Here is a 14,491-nt window from a genome sequence, read left to right on the forward strand (position 1 = left end):
TTTAAGAAGTTACCATTCCAGGACATGAGGACAGCTGGCTGGTAGTTATGACCACAAGTTACAAATATTTATGATACAAAGCAGAAGACCTTTTAGGGTAATGGAAGCATTAAAGGCAGCTTCAGTGTAACAGCCTACTGCTCCACTCCTGGAGCGATGACTTCAGAAAACCAGAACCCATTAACTTTCACATAAAAGACAGGCCTCACAGGATCACTGCTGAAAGCAGATGAACTTACATACAGGTGAAAAAGGAATAAATATGGAGATCGCAAGAGAGAGTAACTTCATCTGAAACTTTATGCCAGGATCACAATGTTGACAGTTTTTCTAACATGACAGTGCAAATATTTGTAGTGTAGTTAGAAAGAAAAGAAACATGGGGTCTAGTTAGTAGGAGATAAAGGAACAACAGGAAAGTTGCACAGTATCAGTGGGGCTCTGATCCAAAGGTAGTGAAGACACTTCTAGCAGCTTCCGAACTTCTATTAGTCAGGATCTGAACCCAGATGTTTTGCAAACAAAAGGACATGGCCTTTCCCATTGCAGCAGACTCATTTTGTATAGGACCATTGGCTGCACAGTACACAGCCCTCACTCCTTCATCTCTACAAGGACCACTGACAGCACCCATCCTGCAAATAACATGCACTTTCATGGGGATGCATGGCCTTAGCAGATACTTGTCAGCCAGGAGACCTGCACTAAGACACCTCACTGCAACCTCAGAGAAGTAATTTGGGGTCAGAATTCTGGTTGAGGAGAATTGAGTGCACCCTCAGTAAGTTTGCAGACTAAATCAAACTGGGGGGAAGCGTTGATCTGCCTGAGAGCAGGAAGGCCCTACAGAGGGATCTGGACAAGATGGACAACTGGGCTGAGGCCAATGAGAAGTTGTTCAACAAGACCAAGTGCTGGGTCCTAAACTTCAGTCACAACAACCCCATACAACACTACAGGCCTGGGGAAGAGTGACTGGAAAACTATGTGGAGAAAAAAGATCTAAGATCTAAAAAAGATCCTGACGGCAGCCGTGCCTTAGTGGCCGCGTGGACCCGACGGACAGGACCTGCGTGGCCGCCACCCCGCCGGCTGCGGGCACCGCGAGGCGGAGCGGAGCGGAGGGCGGGGCCCGCAGCCTTCCCGCCCCTCTCTCTGCCCGCTTCCTGCAACGCGGCGCGGCTGGCGCTTCCTGCTCCTCCCCGTGGTGCGGCCGGCTCCGCCGCGGCGGCTCTGGCGGCCCTTTCAAACGAGGCAGCAGGGGTAAAGTTTGGGGGCGCCGCCCGCCCTGTGGGGCGCTGGGCCGAGGGCAGGAGCAGGGCAGGGCTGCCGGCGGCAGTGGAGAGCGGCCTGCGGGCCCCGGGGATCTCGCTGGCCCCGGAGGGTTCTCTTTTGTTCCGCTGTTCGCGTCTCCTGGAGGGGAGATGCGCCCGGCCGGCAGCGTATCACGGCGCGGGAGGTGGTTCCGGGGTGAAGAGTTGGGCTCCGAGTGCATAGCGGGTGTTTGGAGCCCGGTCGCGTCTCTGTGCCACGAGCAGTGGCGCGGTGCTGGTGCATGGCAGAGCACCAGCAGTTCTTTGCCCACAGCTCGCTGGTGCTTGGCGTACGGTAACACAGCACGGTCACGCGTTCTGCGGTCGTTGCCAAAGGAAAGAGGTGCACAGTTTCGTTGCCTTTTAGGAAATAAGGCAGCCCCTTAAACTAAACCCAACGGGAATGTTGCTTTCTGTCTGCCTTGTTGGGTTGGAGGAAGCCGCTAACGTGCTGGCTGCTGTTCTGAACCAGAACAGCCCCCCCTTGTCTTGCTTGGGCTAGTGTCACCTGCTTGTATGTAGTCTAGCGGTATTCAGGCATCCCTTCCGAGGCACCTCTCCCAGTTCAATGGCAGCACTGTTTTATGCACTTGTCCCTTATGTCCTCAGGATTGATTTGTCACATCGAGAGGGACAAGTCTGGGTGAATTGTGCTCCCTTGGTGTGTAACCTTGTCATATTACCATCGTGATCCTTCTGTTTCATCTCCAAGCAGTCATACATCTTTTCTTTTGTGATTAGATCTGAAGACTTGTTTTCTGTATGTGTGTGCCTTATATGTGTCTGTCTCTGGCTTTAACTTTCCAGGTAGCTCTGGAGCCCCCACAATGTGCATCCTATCCCTTTCCTAGGTAGCCTTGACCGACTTTGTGCAGGAGAAAAAGTCCTTGGAAATTTGCTGTGCCAGCTCTGGTGTGCAGTACGCCTGGCAGTTCTCCAAGGTTTTGGCCTCGGGAGGAGTCGCTGTAAGTTGAGTTTATGTTTGAAGTACAATGTAGTTGTTAAAGGTGACAATAACCTTGTGGAGCATAGAAAAACTGCAGAATGATTCCTTACATGTGCCCCGTTTTCTCCTCTTTGTTGCTTGACTGTATATTCACATTGTGTTTTCACCTTAGTTATAGCATGCAGTGGAGGTACTTTAAAATGATGAGTGAAGTCCAACTGTTAAAGCCTTCATAGGGTTATCAGAGTGGGCCATTCTACTGCTGCTGCTAATAATGGTCTGAAATCCGCTTGCCATGTGGGATTTGTAGTGCTTTTTCTGTCCTGCTCCAGATGCTTGGTGTTATAATAAGCTGTTGGTTGGCTAGGACTAAGAGTTGAGCTACACAGTGTTGTAGCAGTGGTGGGTTTTGTTGGCGTATTTTTTTAAATAGTCTTTTTGTTTGTTTGTTTGTTTTGAGAGGCTTTTTTCATCTGATTCCAGTTGTCCTGAGTTTACAATACTTTACAGATAATTACTTATGCCACTTGGATTCACATTTGATGAAATTTACTTTTAATGGGCTGTATCTTTGCATGATTAGAGAGAATGGGAGGACTATCATCCCTTTAAAGTTTCTGAATGAAACCTGGATTGCCCTTTAACAAAATAATGCCCTCATAGCCCTAGTCTGCTTTCTACCCTACAGGCTGCCTCCATCTGTAATTTAAAAGCAGATGAGTGGTTACTTCCTTGCTATATGTTTTGTGCAAATTGATGCTAGGTTTCTGTAGAGCGGGACATACTAAGAGCTATGCTGTCACTTTTCTTTGTTGCTGGTATGGGCCAACTCTGAACTACACTAGCCTTATTTTGGAGAGTTAGTTGCTGAACAGGGAGAAGCTACATATTTACTGCCCTTGGGATAACTGATGCATTGTGGAGCTGTGCGCTGTGAAGAGAATAGAAGTGGTGAGAACGAGAGAGTGACCAGAGATGTACATTTCTTTACATAGCAATGATTTAAATAGATGAGTGATGGGGAAATGGGTAAGCAGAAGAATATTGATTCCCTTGAACGGAGAATGAAGGTTTTGTGTTATGATTTCAGCCTGTTGCTTAGAAGATTGTGCAGGGGCAGATCTGAGGTGAAATCAGGTGGGTGTTAAAGTATTTGTGTAAGGCAGAAGAGTCTGGCTCTAAACTTAAGTAACAATACTGTTGGTGAGATGGTTGTTAAGAGCTCTTTCTCAGGGACGAGCATTTTTAATCACCACAAAACTTCTGACAAGCACATAAAATAACTAGAAGGAATATGCTAGCAAACATCACTTGGAGGTTTGCTGGCTTTGGCTGCTAGGGAGAGCTGCTAGAACCAAGCTGTGGAAGTTCAAAACACTGAATGGCAGGCCAGTGAAATGGTACTCAGGGCAGTTAACTTAGTTGTGTACCTTGCTGGTTGGTTCCTGTGAGTGCTGAGTATGGGAGATGCTGGGAATCCAGGCACTGCAAGCAACTGCCTGAAGGTACAACAGCGCTGAACAGAGGCTCAGGTAGGGGGGAAAATGTTTATTCTGACTTCTGTCTGGGATAAATTCTGCTCTTAATTTTTCAAGAAGTCAGCTGTATAATTAGCTCTTCTGCTTTTTGGATTTGGGCAGGGGGAACATGTTTCTGTGTAAGCTATAGGTAGAGACAGCCTTCACTTAGCTGGAGGCTATGGAGAGGGAAGTCATAAAAGCAGCTTTGCCTCTGAGGTCGGTCTAACCAGGGAATATAATAATAGATGAGAGGCCAACTTCACAATGTCTTGATTCCAGTATGCTGTGGGTTGAGTGCAGCCCTTACCAATTCACTCAGCATTTGGGACAGAAACTTTTTTTTTTCACTTTTCTTGGGAAGTCTACTTCATGGAACGCAGAGAATCACGTCCAAGTAGTAATGGAGAACAGAGAAGGCAATAGCTTGAGTGCTTTGTTGTCTAGACTGTGCAGTGAGCATTTTAGGTATCCTTGTGAAACATATCTGGGTGTGTTTCTTGAGTCTTCTTGACTTGCTTCACTTACCAAAAAAAAAAAAAAAAGCTTAAGCTTAAAAAATAAAATAAAATTGTTCATCACTGGTGGCATTTAGACTCATTGCTTTCTTGTCTTCCTTGCCTCCTGCAGTGAATCACAGAAGGACTGTTTTTCTTAGTCATTAACTGTGGGTGTTAGCACACTCTAGCGCAGGCAGCTCAGGAGTAAAATTTAGCAGACAGCTGTCTGACAATTTGGAATCACCAGTACGTTTGTGGACATAGAAAGATGGTTCTATGCAAATAAAAAGAATATATGTAGCAATGACAGAAGTATAGCTAGTTTGGTGTATACATTTATTAGAAGAGGAGCTGGCTTTGACTGGACCCCACCTCATCTTGAAGTGTTCCAACTTCTTCCTTGGTGATAACCCATGCTCTGATACTTTTGATGGTCTAGGGTATTCAGTTTTTACTTTGAGCTGTAGAGTTATATAATTCCATTTTAGCTTCTGACCATAGCTTGTCTGTTTCACAGTTATTTAGGAATAAGTGTTGGACTAACGTAACTTGCAAATGTTAAGTACAAATTAATTTTGTGTATGTACAAACGCCTTCAGGAACAAGTTATTGTAGACAATCTAGTAGATAAGCTAAACTTTTACTATTTAACTAAATATTATTAATCTATCTGAGGCCAGTCCTATCGCGGTGCATGTATTGGAGAACTGGCACATTACTGATGAATGTAGCAGAGGACAGGTTCTGTGCTGACCTGATCTTCTGGCCATACATGTATTTGATATTTCTCCAGTTTTGTGAAGGACTGCAGCAAATGGAGGTAATCCAAATGAGTCTTTCCTTTTACTGGGGCTTTTGAGCACATTAACTTAATGAGCTGAGTGACCAAATTTTGCAGGGAAATCAAAAGAGCAGTGTTATCTAGGGGGATTTCTCACCTCAGATTTGTTCCTTTTTCTTCCCTATGGTGAAGGAGTGATGATGAAGAAGCTGTTTTGACTGTTTAAAAGCTGGTTTACTACCTTTGAAAACTGCCTGGAACACTACAGAATACTAGTTGGATTAGCTGAAGTAGCTTGAATGGTAGGCAATATATTTAATCTAGTGTATTCTAGTGAATACTAGTTGGAAAATGGAAAGAGCTGTAAAGTTTGGCCATTCTAAAAAATGTCCCTGTGTCTGCAAAATCAGAAATCCATCTGACTAACGCGTTACTTAATTCTGGAGATCTTAGTTTTGCAAACATGGATAATCTTTTTGATTCTCCCTTTCACAGATTACAATATAAAATGGAAACATTATTTTCATGCCCCTGAAGCAAAAGGAAGAACTGTAGAATTAATTAAGGTCTATGATAATAACCATTTAGCTGTGAAGAGCAAAGGAAAAGGGAGAGCAGGGTGTCTGGGTGAAGTTGCCAGGTGCCTCAGGACTCTGAGTGAAGAATAAGTGTCAGCAGAAAGCTAAAAAGGTAATAAAGTAAGTATTTGTGTGTTCTGTGGAGTTTTGTCTTTCTGTGATCGACCTGTGTTCTGACCATTCACACAGTAGCATTTCAGTCAATGAAACAGCACAGGAGAGTTGACTTGTTGTTACCTCTGATATTTACTACATCTATGAACAAGCAAGCTAATAGCTTGTGCTAATAGATGTAGGCCTCCAGTAGTTCTTGTGCTATGATGCTGACAACTGCCACTTAAGTAACTTCATTCTGGAACTGCTTTATGAAAAATACAAGCAACTTTTGTTTTTAATATGCACGTAAGCAGCAACTAGCCTTTAAAGATGAAATTCAAGATCTAAATGGAAAATCTTCTTGTAATACTGTTCACATCAAAACCATATGCTAGCTTGCATTATTGGATCTTATTTTTATTGTTTCTTAGAAGACTGATGGAGGCGGGATTGGCACAGTACATAACACACAGCAATACGTCTGAGAACCAGTATTCATTTTGCTAGGGTAGCTTTATGTGCAGCTGGAATAATTATCTCCAATTGAGAAAAATAATTTAGTGCTGGTTTGTTTATTGGCTAAGTTGAAATCATTGTTGGATTCTGCTGCTGTGGCCAAAATTCTTGGGTACTACGAGATGTGAACTTACTCTGGAGGAGTTTTTTTGATTGGTGAAGACGTTGTAAGGACGCACTTGGCAGAGAATTAAAGGACTGAATGAGAAGCTAACTTCAACCAAATGTTTGATTTCTCTCCTCTTCACTCTGTTTCAGATGACATCTCTACCAAGGAGGGTGAAATCTGAAGCCAAAGCCCCTACATCAGAAGTTGATGAACTACCCTCGTTTCTTAATTCGTAAGATCACCGCTTTCTTAGATTGTGGGTTTGTTTTTGTGGGTTATTTTTTGTGTGTGTGTGTTGTTTACACATTATATGTATTTTCTTTGGTTTTTATTTTTTTGCATATATGTTACAACAGTTTTCGTCAACGGTTTGTACTAAGCTTGAGTGGTAGAATAACAATTTCTGGGAGGTTGGATATAAGTTTTAATTCATAAAACATCAGTTTTAAGCCACAAATTACTTTTTCTGTTTCGTGTTGACAGTGATGATGGGATGAAACTGAACTGATACTGTTTGAACCAGTTATCCAAACAGAATCAAACGTGTATGTGTTCTAGTGACAAGCTTCAGGAAAACTTGATTAATTGTTTCAGCTGTGAACTCTGCAACAGAATCAGAGACCTGTGTTCTTTGAGTCTGCCTCCTTTCTGTTCACTTTTTCTGTTCCCTTTCTTTAATGTCAGAAAACACTCAGATGAGCTTTCTTAAATACTCTTTATTTATCTATCTAACAGTATTGTTTACTTGTTTGTTTTTCCAGGAGTTCTGAATCAGAGGAGGAAGAAGAGGAATGGGAGCCAAAAAGCAAAACTACCAAGAGACCTCGGTTACAGAAGAAAAATGAGGCAAAAACTAAAAAAATTACTTCTCCACGGTCAGGAGTGGCTGGGAAAAAAGTCAAGAAGGTAGCAATAAAAAAGGAAATGGTGAGTGTTTATCTGCAAGCAAAAGATATTTAATGTTTGTGGAGGGCAAATAACATGCTTGGAATTTTTCCAACTCTGGTTCACTTGGTTGTCTTACTGAACAATAGGATCATCTAATTCCACTTTTACTTTGAACATTAAGTGTATATGACAAATATGGCTTTCTTGCGTGTTTGTATTCCAAATCTAAAAGCCTGTTCTTTAAAATTTTGGCCAATGATTGACTTGGTTTTCCATGAAGACCTCTTTCTGCAACAGAAATAAAAAAAACATCTCTATTCTTTCTATAACAGAACCTAAACATTAGCATGTCTCTTTGTCTCTAGTTTCTGCCTTGCTCCTTTGATGTCTTCTACGTTTTTACTAGCTCAGTGCCATGACAAAAAGAAGCCCTGTAGTTAAAAGTTTCTTTGCATGGTTGTTCAGCTCAGTAAGGACAGAAGCTTGTAATGATAAATACAAGATTCTGCACACTGTATTCTATTAGAAGTGTGCTTCCCTGCCACGCTATTCCCAGTTCTGTTCAGATTAGTGGAGGTAAGCACTGTAGGTCAATATCTTCTGAAGGAGATCCCCGGATAAATCTTGAGCGAATAGTTATATTTGATTTTGCAAATCATAGCTTTGGTATGTTTTTCCTTTCATCCACGCAATAAATATTTCATGTTACTTGAAGTCTATCTTGGCATTTCCCTGCCAGACAGAGCCATCACTGGAGGAAATATCTGGTTTCAAGTTTTCTGTGGTTTTAATTGAAATGTTGTTGAGCTAGTTTACATCAGAGAGTGCTTAATACAGTTTCACATGTTCTTGATAGGATGTATCATTACATATTGCTCCTGCAGAAGATAATAAGGTACAACTTCAAAAATCTAAGGAAGACAATGTAGGCAAAAAACCTGAAGTAAGTTCATTTCAAGGAATGAACGTGAAGAGTTTAGAGAGTGATGAAAAACCTTCGACGAGTGCTCCTGTAGTAGGAAATCAAGTGAAACAAGAGAAATCTGAAGAGGATTTTGCATTTGATGAACCGCCTTTAAAAAAGATTAAATCTGCTACGTCTCCTGAAGGAAAGCCAGTAAAAAGTCTAGGATGCAATAAAGTAAAAGAAGAATTTGAAATGAACTGGGATATTGTACAGGTATGAGATCTTTTTCTTTTCTGAAGTGTCAATGTTAAAATTTCCTATACAATTTGAATTTGCAATCTAACGTACAACTTGAATCCTCTTGGCATCGATTGGAATGTCAGAGTCGTTGTGCTGTGAAGTACTCACTTAGCTTCTGATTACATTGTCATAATACATGTATAAATGTTGGTTGATAACTTAGAAGTTCAAATCTTAACATTATTCTAACATCTATGGCTTATGCAGTCCTTAGCACAAAGTTTGCTTGTAATAGGTTCCTGCATGTTTTTCCCTTATCAGCACATGTGGTTGGTTGTGGTGGTGTTTTTTTAGTTTGTTTCTTTCTTTTTTGGTAGATGTAGTTAACTGAACCTCCTACAGGAATGCATGCTGAAAGAGTTGGGATCTCAGAATTTAAGATTAGTTAGTGTGGAGCGTTGTTGTAAAGGTTCACCTGATCGTGTATGCCAACTTGCATTACTATGAAGAAGGGATTAATAGAATTCATAGAATCATTAAGGCTAGAAAAGACCTCTAAGATGATAGAGTTGATTTGTCAACCCCTCACCACCTTGCCTGTTAAACCTTGTCCCTAAGTATCACATGTACATATTTCTTGAACTCTTCTAGGGACTGAGTAGACAGCTTCACTGGGCAGCCTGTTCCAATGCCTCAACTCACTTTCTGAGCAGAAATTTTTCCTAATATCCAACCTAAACCTCCCCCAGTGTAACTTAAGACTGTGACTTCTCATCTTGATCGGTAGTTATCTGGGAGAAGAGGCCAACCACCACCTTGTTACAACCACCTTTGAGGCGATTGTAGAGAGCAATAAGGTCTCCCCTAAGCCTCCTCTTCTCCAGACTGAATATTCGCAGTTCCCTCAGCTGCTCCCCTTGGAACAACAGTGACATCAAGGGAGATATCATCTTTGCTTTTGTAGGATGCTAACTTTGGAGCCATTCAAATAAAGACAGCTCTCATTCTCGGAGACTGGCTATTGCTATGGAACGTTTTAATATGAGCTGCATGGGAATAGATTGGGTATATCCTATTCATCATACTCAGTACTACCTGCATAAAAAGGTAGAAAATTTGATTTGTCTTGAAACCTGTAGAAACTAGCATGATATTGCTAACTATTGGCAGAATGGAATTAGGATCATCTTTGGGTTTCTTTTGCTTTGTTTAACTGTGAGATATTTTGATGCTGGCTTAAAAGGAACAGTTTCAGGATTTTTGAGTTGGATGGTTTGTTGTCTTAATGATTCTTCTTTATAATAATTAATTTTCTTTTAAATTCTTTTCCCTTTTTACTTTTTTCTTCCTTTATTTATTTAATGCGGTTACAAGAATTTGGAATCCCTAATTGTTACATGTCTGCTTTTGAAATACTGGTTGTGGTGGTTGGGTGCATGGGGAACCTGGCAACCTGTTTTAGAGATGACAGTAGACCCTGCTGGTTGACAGATTATTCTGGATTTGGCTTAGAACTTGAGTAAGATGCCGTTTAAAGTAATTTTCTGCCTTCCTGAAATGTTTTTTAATTCATTTTATTTATTTTTTTTTGGCAGGTTTTGTCAGATAGAACAAATGTTGAGCCGTGGGTATGTTCAAATTTAATTCGTCTCTTTAAAGAAGAAAACACAATTCCTTTTATTGTTCGCTATCGTAAAGAGCTCATCAATAACCTGGAGGCTGATGCCTTGCGAGAAGTGCAGCAAACATTAGAAGAGCTACGGTAAGTAAGCTAATAGAAGGAGGTATCTGGAGAAGGAGGTGAGTAGGAAGCAGCCTGTATCCCCTTCTTTTGACTTATTGTACACGCTGCAATTATAAAGAAATTAAAGAATTAAAGAAGAAACTTCAAAGTTGAGGTAACTCTCCTTGGTGCCTTGTCTGTTGTTGTGGTTTGTTTTTTTTTCACTCTAACAAGAAATCTAACATCATTTTTTGTCAAAGGAAAAAATAAGCTATTAATCTGCCTGTAATTTTAGTAACTTGCAGAACCCAACAATATGTAGTTCAACTAAATGCAAACTGTACCCCTTGAAAACTGCTAAGAGTCCCTCAACACCCTGCCTGGAACAGTAAAGCTTCTAGTCATGGGTACTACTGGAAGTTGTAGTGTACCAGGAGAGTGGGTTAAACCATCCTGGACCATTGCATTTGGATGTACTCATACTATGTTGATATCCTCCAGGAAAAAAATTCTTTCCAAAGAGAAAGTGTGGCCTGAGATAGTCTGAACAAGTTATTTAAATCATAACAAAATACCATCTGCAGTAGGATGATGTCACAGGTACTTTATGAAACATGTAAGAGCTTAAAATATGGTACCTTGCACTTCGTCTTGCAGAACTATTTTGTTACAGACTGCAGCTATTAGTGGTCACTGACATAGATTTATCTTTGAATTAGTATTCTTGAGGCCACCACAACATATTTTGATAGGATTTTGAGTTATTTAGAGAGAGAGAATAATAGGAGCTCTTCTTTTTGTTGTCAAGTTTTGAAGAATAGCGTGAGATTCAATCTTGAGTGTTTTCTGATGCTTTAACAATGTATTAGATAAGATCATAATTAGAAGCCACTTCAATCCGCTATAAAATGTGGCTGATAATATGAATCTCTTGTATTTTAGTACTGTTGCTAAGAAGACACATACAACGATACAGAAGTTGAAGAAAGAAGGGAAACTATCAGGATGCCTATTTACATCATTATTAAATTGCAGAACTTTGGATGAATTGGACCATGTGGTCAGTATGCTAGTCTTTTTTTTATCATCCTTAGTTTAAATGTATCCCTACATTACTAAATAGCACATCAAGTAATGCTGATAGTGTGTTTTAAATATTTCTTTGCCTTTTAGTAACTGTGTTATTTTTGTTTTGTTTTAAGACTACTCCTTATAAAACGGGGAGTAAAGGCACCAAAGCCCAGAGGGCCAGGCAGCTGGGATTAGAACCTGCAGCTCTTTCTCTCCTGCAGAGACCTATGGAACTCAATCTCTTCTCTTATATTAGACCCAATACCAAAGGTAAGCACTTTGCTTTCTATGAGCAGTAATAGTCTGAACTTTTTGGTAGTTTTTATGGTGGGAATTATTTTAATTGTATGTAGGTTACTGGAGGTTATGCAACTACGTACGTTAAATTCCAGAGATCTTAGAATCACAGAATCCTTAATGTTGGAAGGAGCATTTAAAAGTCATCTAGTCCAAGTCTCCTGCAACGAACAGGGACATTCACAGCTAAATCAGGTTGTTCAGGGCCTGATCCAGCCTCACCTTGAAGTCTCCAGGGATGGGGCATCAAACACATCTCAGGGCAATCTGTTTCAGTGTCTCACCATCCTCACTGCAAAAGACTTTTTTTTTGCATCTTTTAGTAAGGTACAATAGAACTTATATTTAGTGCCATAGCTCCCCAACCTCTCCTGTCTTTTTACTTTATAAATAGTATTTTTTCTGGTAATGTAAGAGTCAAAAGTCTGGAAGATGCTAGAGTATAGTCCAAGTCTGTATTTACTGTAAAGAGAGAGAAAGGTTACTTCATACCTGAGACATCTCTGTGATTCTGCTTGTACTCAAATGTCAACTGAAGTTTTAACTCTGGTTGTGTAATGAAGATACTTATGCTTGTACTGTTGACTAAATTTAATCAGAGTATATTTTAGTAACAGCTGATCTTGGTAACTTGGAATGAGCAGGAGAGATGTTGCTGTAATATGGCAGTGGGAGTTAAAGAAGATTTTTAATCTCTGAAGTTTGAGCAGCAGTTCAAGCAATCTGATTGCTGCATATAAAGACTGCGGAATTGTTTCCTTGTGAGTGCAGTTATAGGTGAATCTGTAGGGGGCAATCTCTGACAATAAAACATGGAAATTGTTACAACCTTCTGTGTGGTGTTAAAGTGAAATTGTTTTTCTTTTCCCTCCCCTGATACTTGCTTTATGAGTTTGAACATAAAAGTGATGAACTTCCTTGTGGGGCTGATTCTGACTCTTACTACTTCAATTTTTCTGTTTTAATTAAATATTATTTGTAAAATGTTCCCAGCTTTGCATTGAAAAATCAGTTACCAACCATTCTGATTAATTAGTTCCTATTTATTTTTTTTAAAGAAACATATCATTATTTCATAAAGTGGTAGATTACAACCACATATTTGATTATTCTGGACTTATCAGGGACCAGATTAAAATCTTCATGATAAAAGTTCAAACAAATTATGTAGGGGTCCTTTAGATGAGAGTACTGTTTGTTGCAGAGTAAACATTTGAATTTTTTAAGTCAGTATATTTACTTTCATTTTTGTGCTAAAAATAACGTAGTTGGGTTTATATAATAGTTTTAATTTGAGTCGTGCATCAGAAACTGTATGTCTATATATAGAGAGACATACATCTATATCTATATGTCTATATATGTATATGTATGTCTATATATATACACACACACACAAATGGGATCGCTTTTATCAACTTGGAAACTAGTTTGGCAGCCTATATGCAGCTTGAGATCAGAGGGAATCTTTGTTAAAGGGATGAGTGCTTTGTTGTGCAGAAAGGTTTTCATCAAATCTTTTAAAGTTATGTTAAAGAAAAAAGAAAAGGGTGGCTTAGAGAAGGCAAATAACTGAATTTTCTCCATCTGCTGTAACCCAGCAGTGAAAAGGGTGCCTTCAGTTTCCTATTGGTTACGAATTCAGTAGGAATATTAGTTATCAGCTATGCCAATTATTTTTTAATGATATTATAGAATTTCTTTCAAGATACTTCTAGGCTAGTTAATCCAGCACCTGCCAACATAGAATTTGTGCATTTTGTTCTGAAGCATTTGTTACTGACCACTGCCAGGAATAGGATTATATAGATTAATTTTTTTTTTAATTTTATTTATATATATATATATATAATTATATATATATATATAAATAAAAGATTTCTTATTCTTTTATTTGTTTTGTTCTGGTGATGAACAATTGCAGTGTGAGGTGGAATAATGTTCTGTCTACTTTGGTCTTTAAAAGTGAGGGATGGTTCTGTGTGCTGGAAAGCTTAAATGATTCTACAGGTGTTTTGTTTGTAGAGACACATTTTGTAACTTCACTCTGAGCAGTGTTTTGTGGGAGAGAGTGAGGGTACCTGGACCTGAGAACTGTCACTGTACAAGCTCCTGCAATAGACCGAAGGAAGTATAAAACTATTAACAGAGAAAGAGCGGAATTACCTGCAAAGATTTGGGGCCATTTACATATCAGAAGCAAAGCATGTAAACTTCTACTGTGATTGTCTCATTTTATTAAAACCTCACAAATTATACTTTGGTATTCAATTTTACTAACGGAAATAATTAATCTGCATCATAAACGTAAAAATCTGTTAGTATCAAACATAAAATTATTACTTTTATTGTCAGCTCAATTTGTGAGACTGCCATAAATAAATGAACAAAAATTCTTCATCAAAACCCCTGCGAATCTGATAGGTAACTTGCATGAAATTTTTTCAGCTTGTATGTATTTCCTTAGTGCTTCTATGTTTGTGTATTTTTATTATTTTTTTTATAATTATTTTTTTCCCCCTTCTAAGGGCTTGCAAATATTCAGGAAGTAGAGGCTGGAGTGCAGCATATTCTAGCAGATATCTTTGCTAAGGATAAAGATACACTGGATTTTATCAGGAGATTGTAAGTTTATATTATACTTTCTAAGCTTTCTAGGTTACATGGTAAAATTCAGTCTCTTAGCACGCAGGTTCCGTTTTTCTAATAATGTGAAATTAGTGTTACTGTAAGGTTACATTATAACTGTTTCTTCACTTGTGTTGGGACATTCTTTAGCATTTCTACCCAATTTACTGTCAGTGGAAGAGAAATCTTTTCTGAACGTAGCAAGGTGCTGTGATTCCCAAGGACTGAAAAGTTACTGGAGTGGCCAACTTCATCAAAAGGCTAGAGCACAGTGATGTGATAATTTCAATGAACGGGATGTTTTATAAAGGATATCCCATTGTTACTAGGCTATTTCATTCTTTTGACCAATAGAATTGGTCATCCTTTATTGAATATGCA

At 39.4% G+C, this 14,491-nt stretch overlaps 1 protein-coding gene across 5 annotated transcripts in view; it reads left to right on the forward strand.

Annotated features, from left to right (window-relative positions):
• The first annotated feature begins 1,144 nt into the window (after nucleotides 1-1,144).
• The window catches only part of SRBD1 (S1 RNA binding domain 1), a 117,718-nt gene continuing 104,371 nt past the window's right edge, over nucleotides 1,145-14,491 (forward strand). For 2 of the 5 annotated variants that reach the window (XM_072332267.1, XM_072332270.1), the window contains exons 1-10: nucleotides 1,147-1,263; nucleotides 2,121-2,278; nucleotides 5,553-5,755; nucleotides 6,506-6,588; nucleotides 7,118-7,283; nucleotides 8,101-8,424; nucleotides 9,987-10,153; nucleotides 11,057-11,174; nucleotides 11,317-11,455; nucleotides 14,011-14,107. In XM_072332267.1, the coding sequence (XP_072188368.1) occupies nucleotides 6,506-6,588; nucleotides 7,118-7,283; nucleotides 8,101-8,424; nucleotides 9,987-10,153; nucleotides 11,057-11,174; nucleotides 11,317-11,455; nucleotides 14,011-14,107 (1,094 nt within the window). In that variant the 5' untranslated portion in view covers nucleotides 1,147-1,263; nucleotides 2,121-2,278; nucleotides 5,553-5,755. Of the gene's footprint in view, nucleotides 1,264-2,120; nucleotides 2,279-5,552; nucleotides 5,756-6,505; nucleotides 6,589-7,117; nucleotides 7,284-8,100; nucleotides 8,425-9,355; nucleotides 9,499-9,986; nucleotides 10,154-11,056; nucleotides 11,175-11,316; nucleotides 11,456-14,010; nucleotides 14,108-14,491 lie in introns of those variants that run through there. The other 3 variants (XM_072332269.1, XM_072332268.1, XM_072332271.1) reach the window with 3 other exon arrangements.

The sequence above is a fragment of the Excalfactoria chinensis genome, chromosome 3 (genome assembly GCF_039878825.1).
Source record: "Excalfactoria chinensis isolate bCotChi1 chromosome 3, bCotChi1.hap2, whole genome shotgun sequence".
NCBI classification, from domain to species: domain Eukaryota; kingdom Metazoa; phylum Chordata; class Aves; order Galliformes; family Phasianidae; genus Excalfactoria; species Excalfactoria chinensis.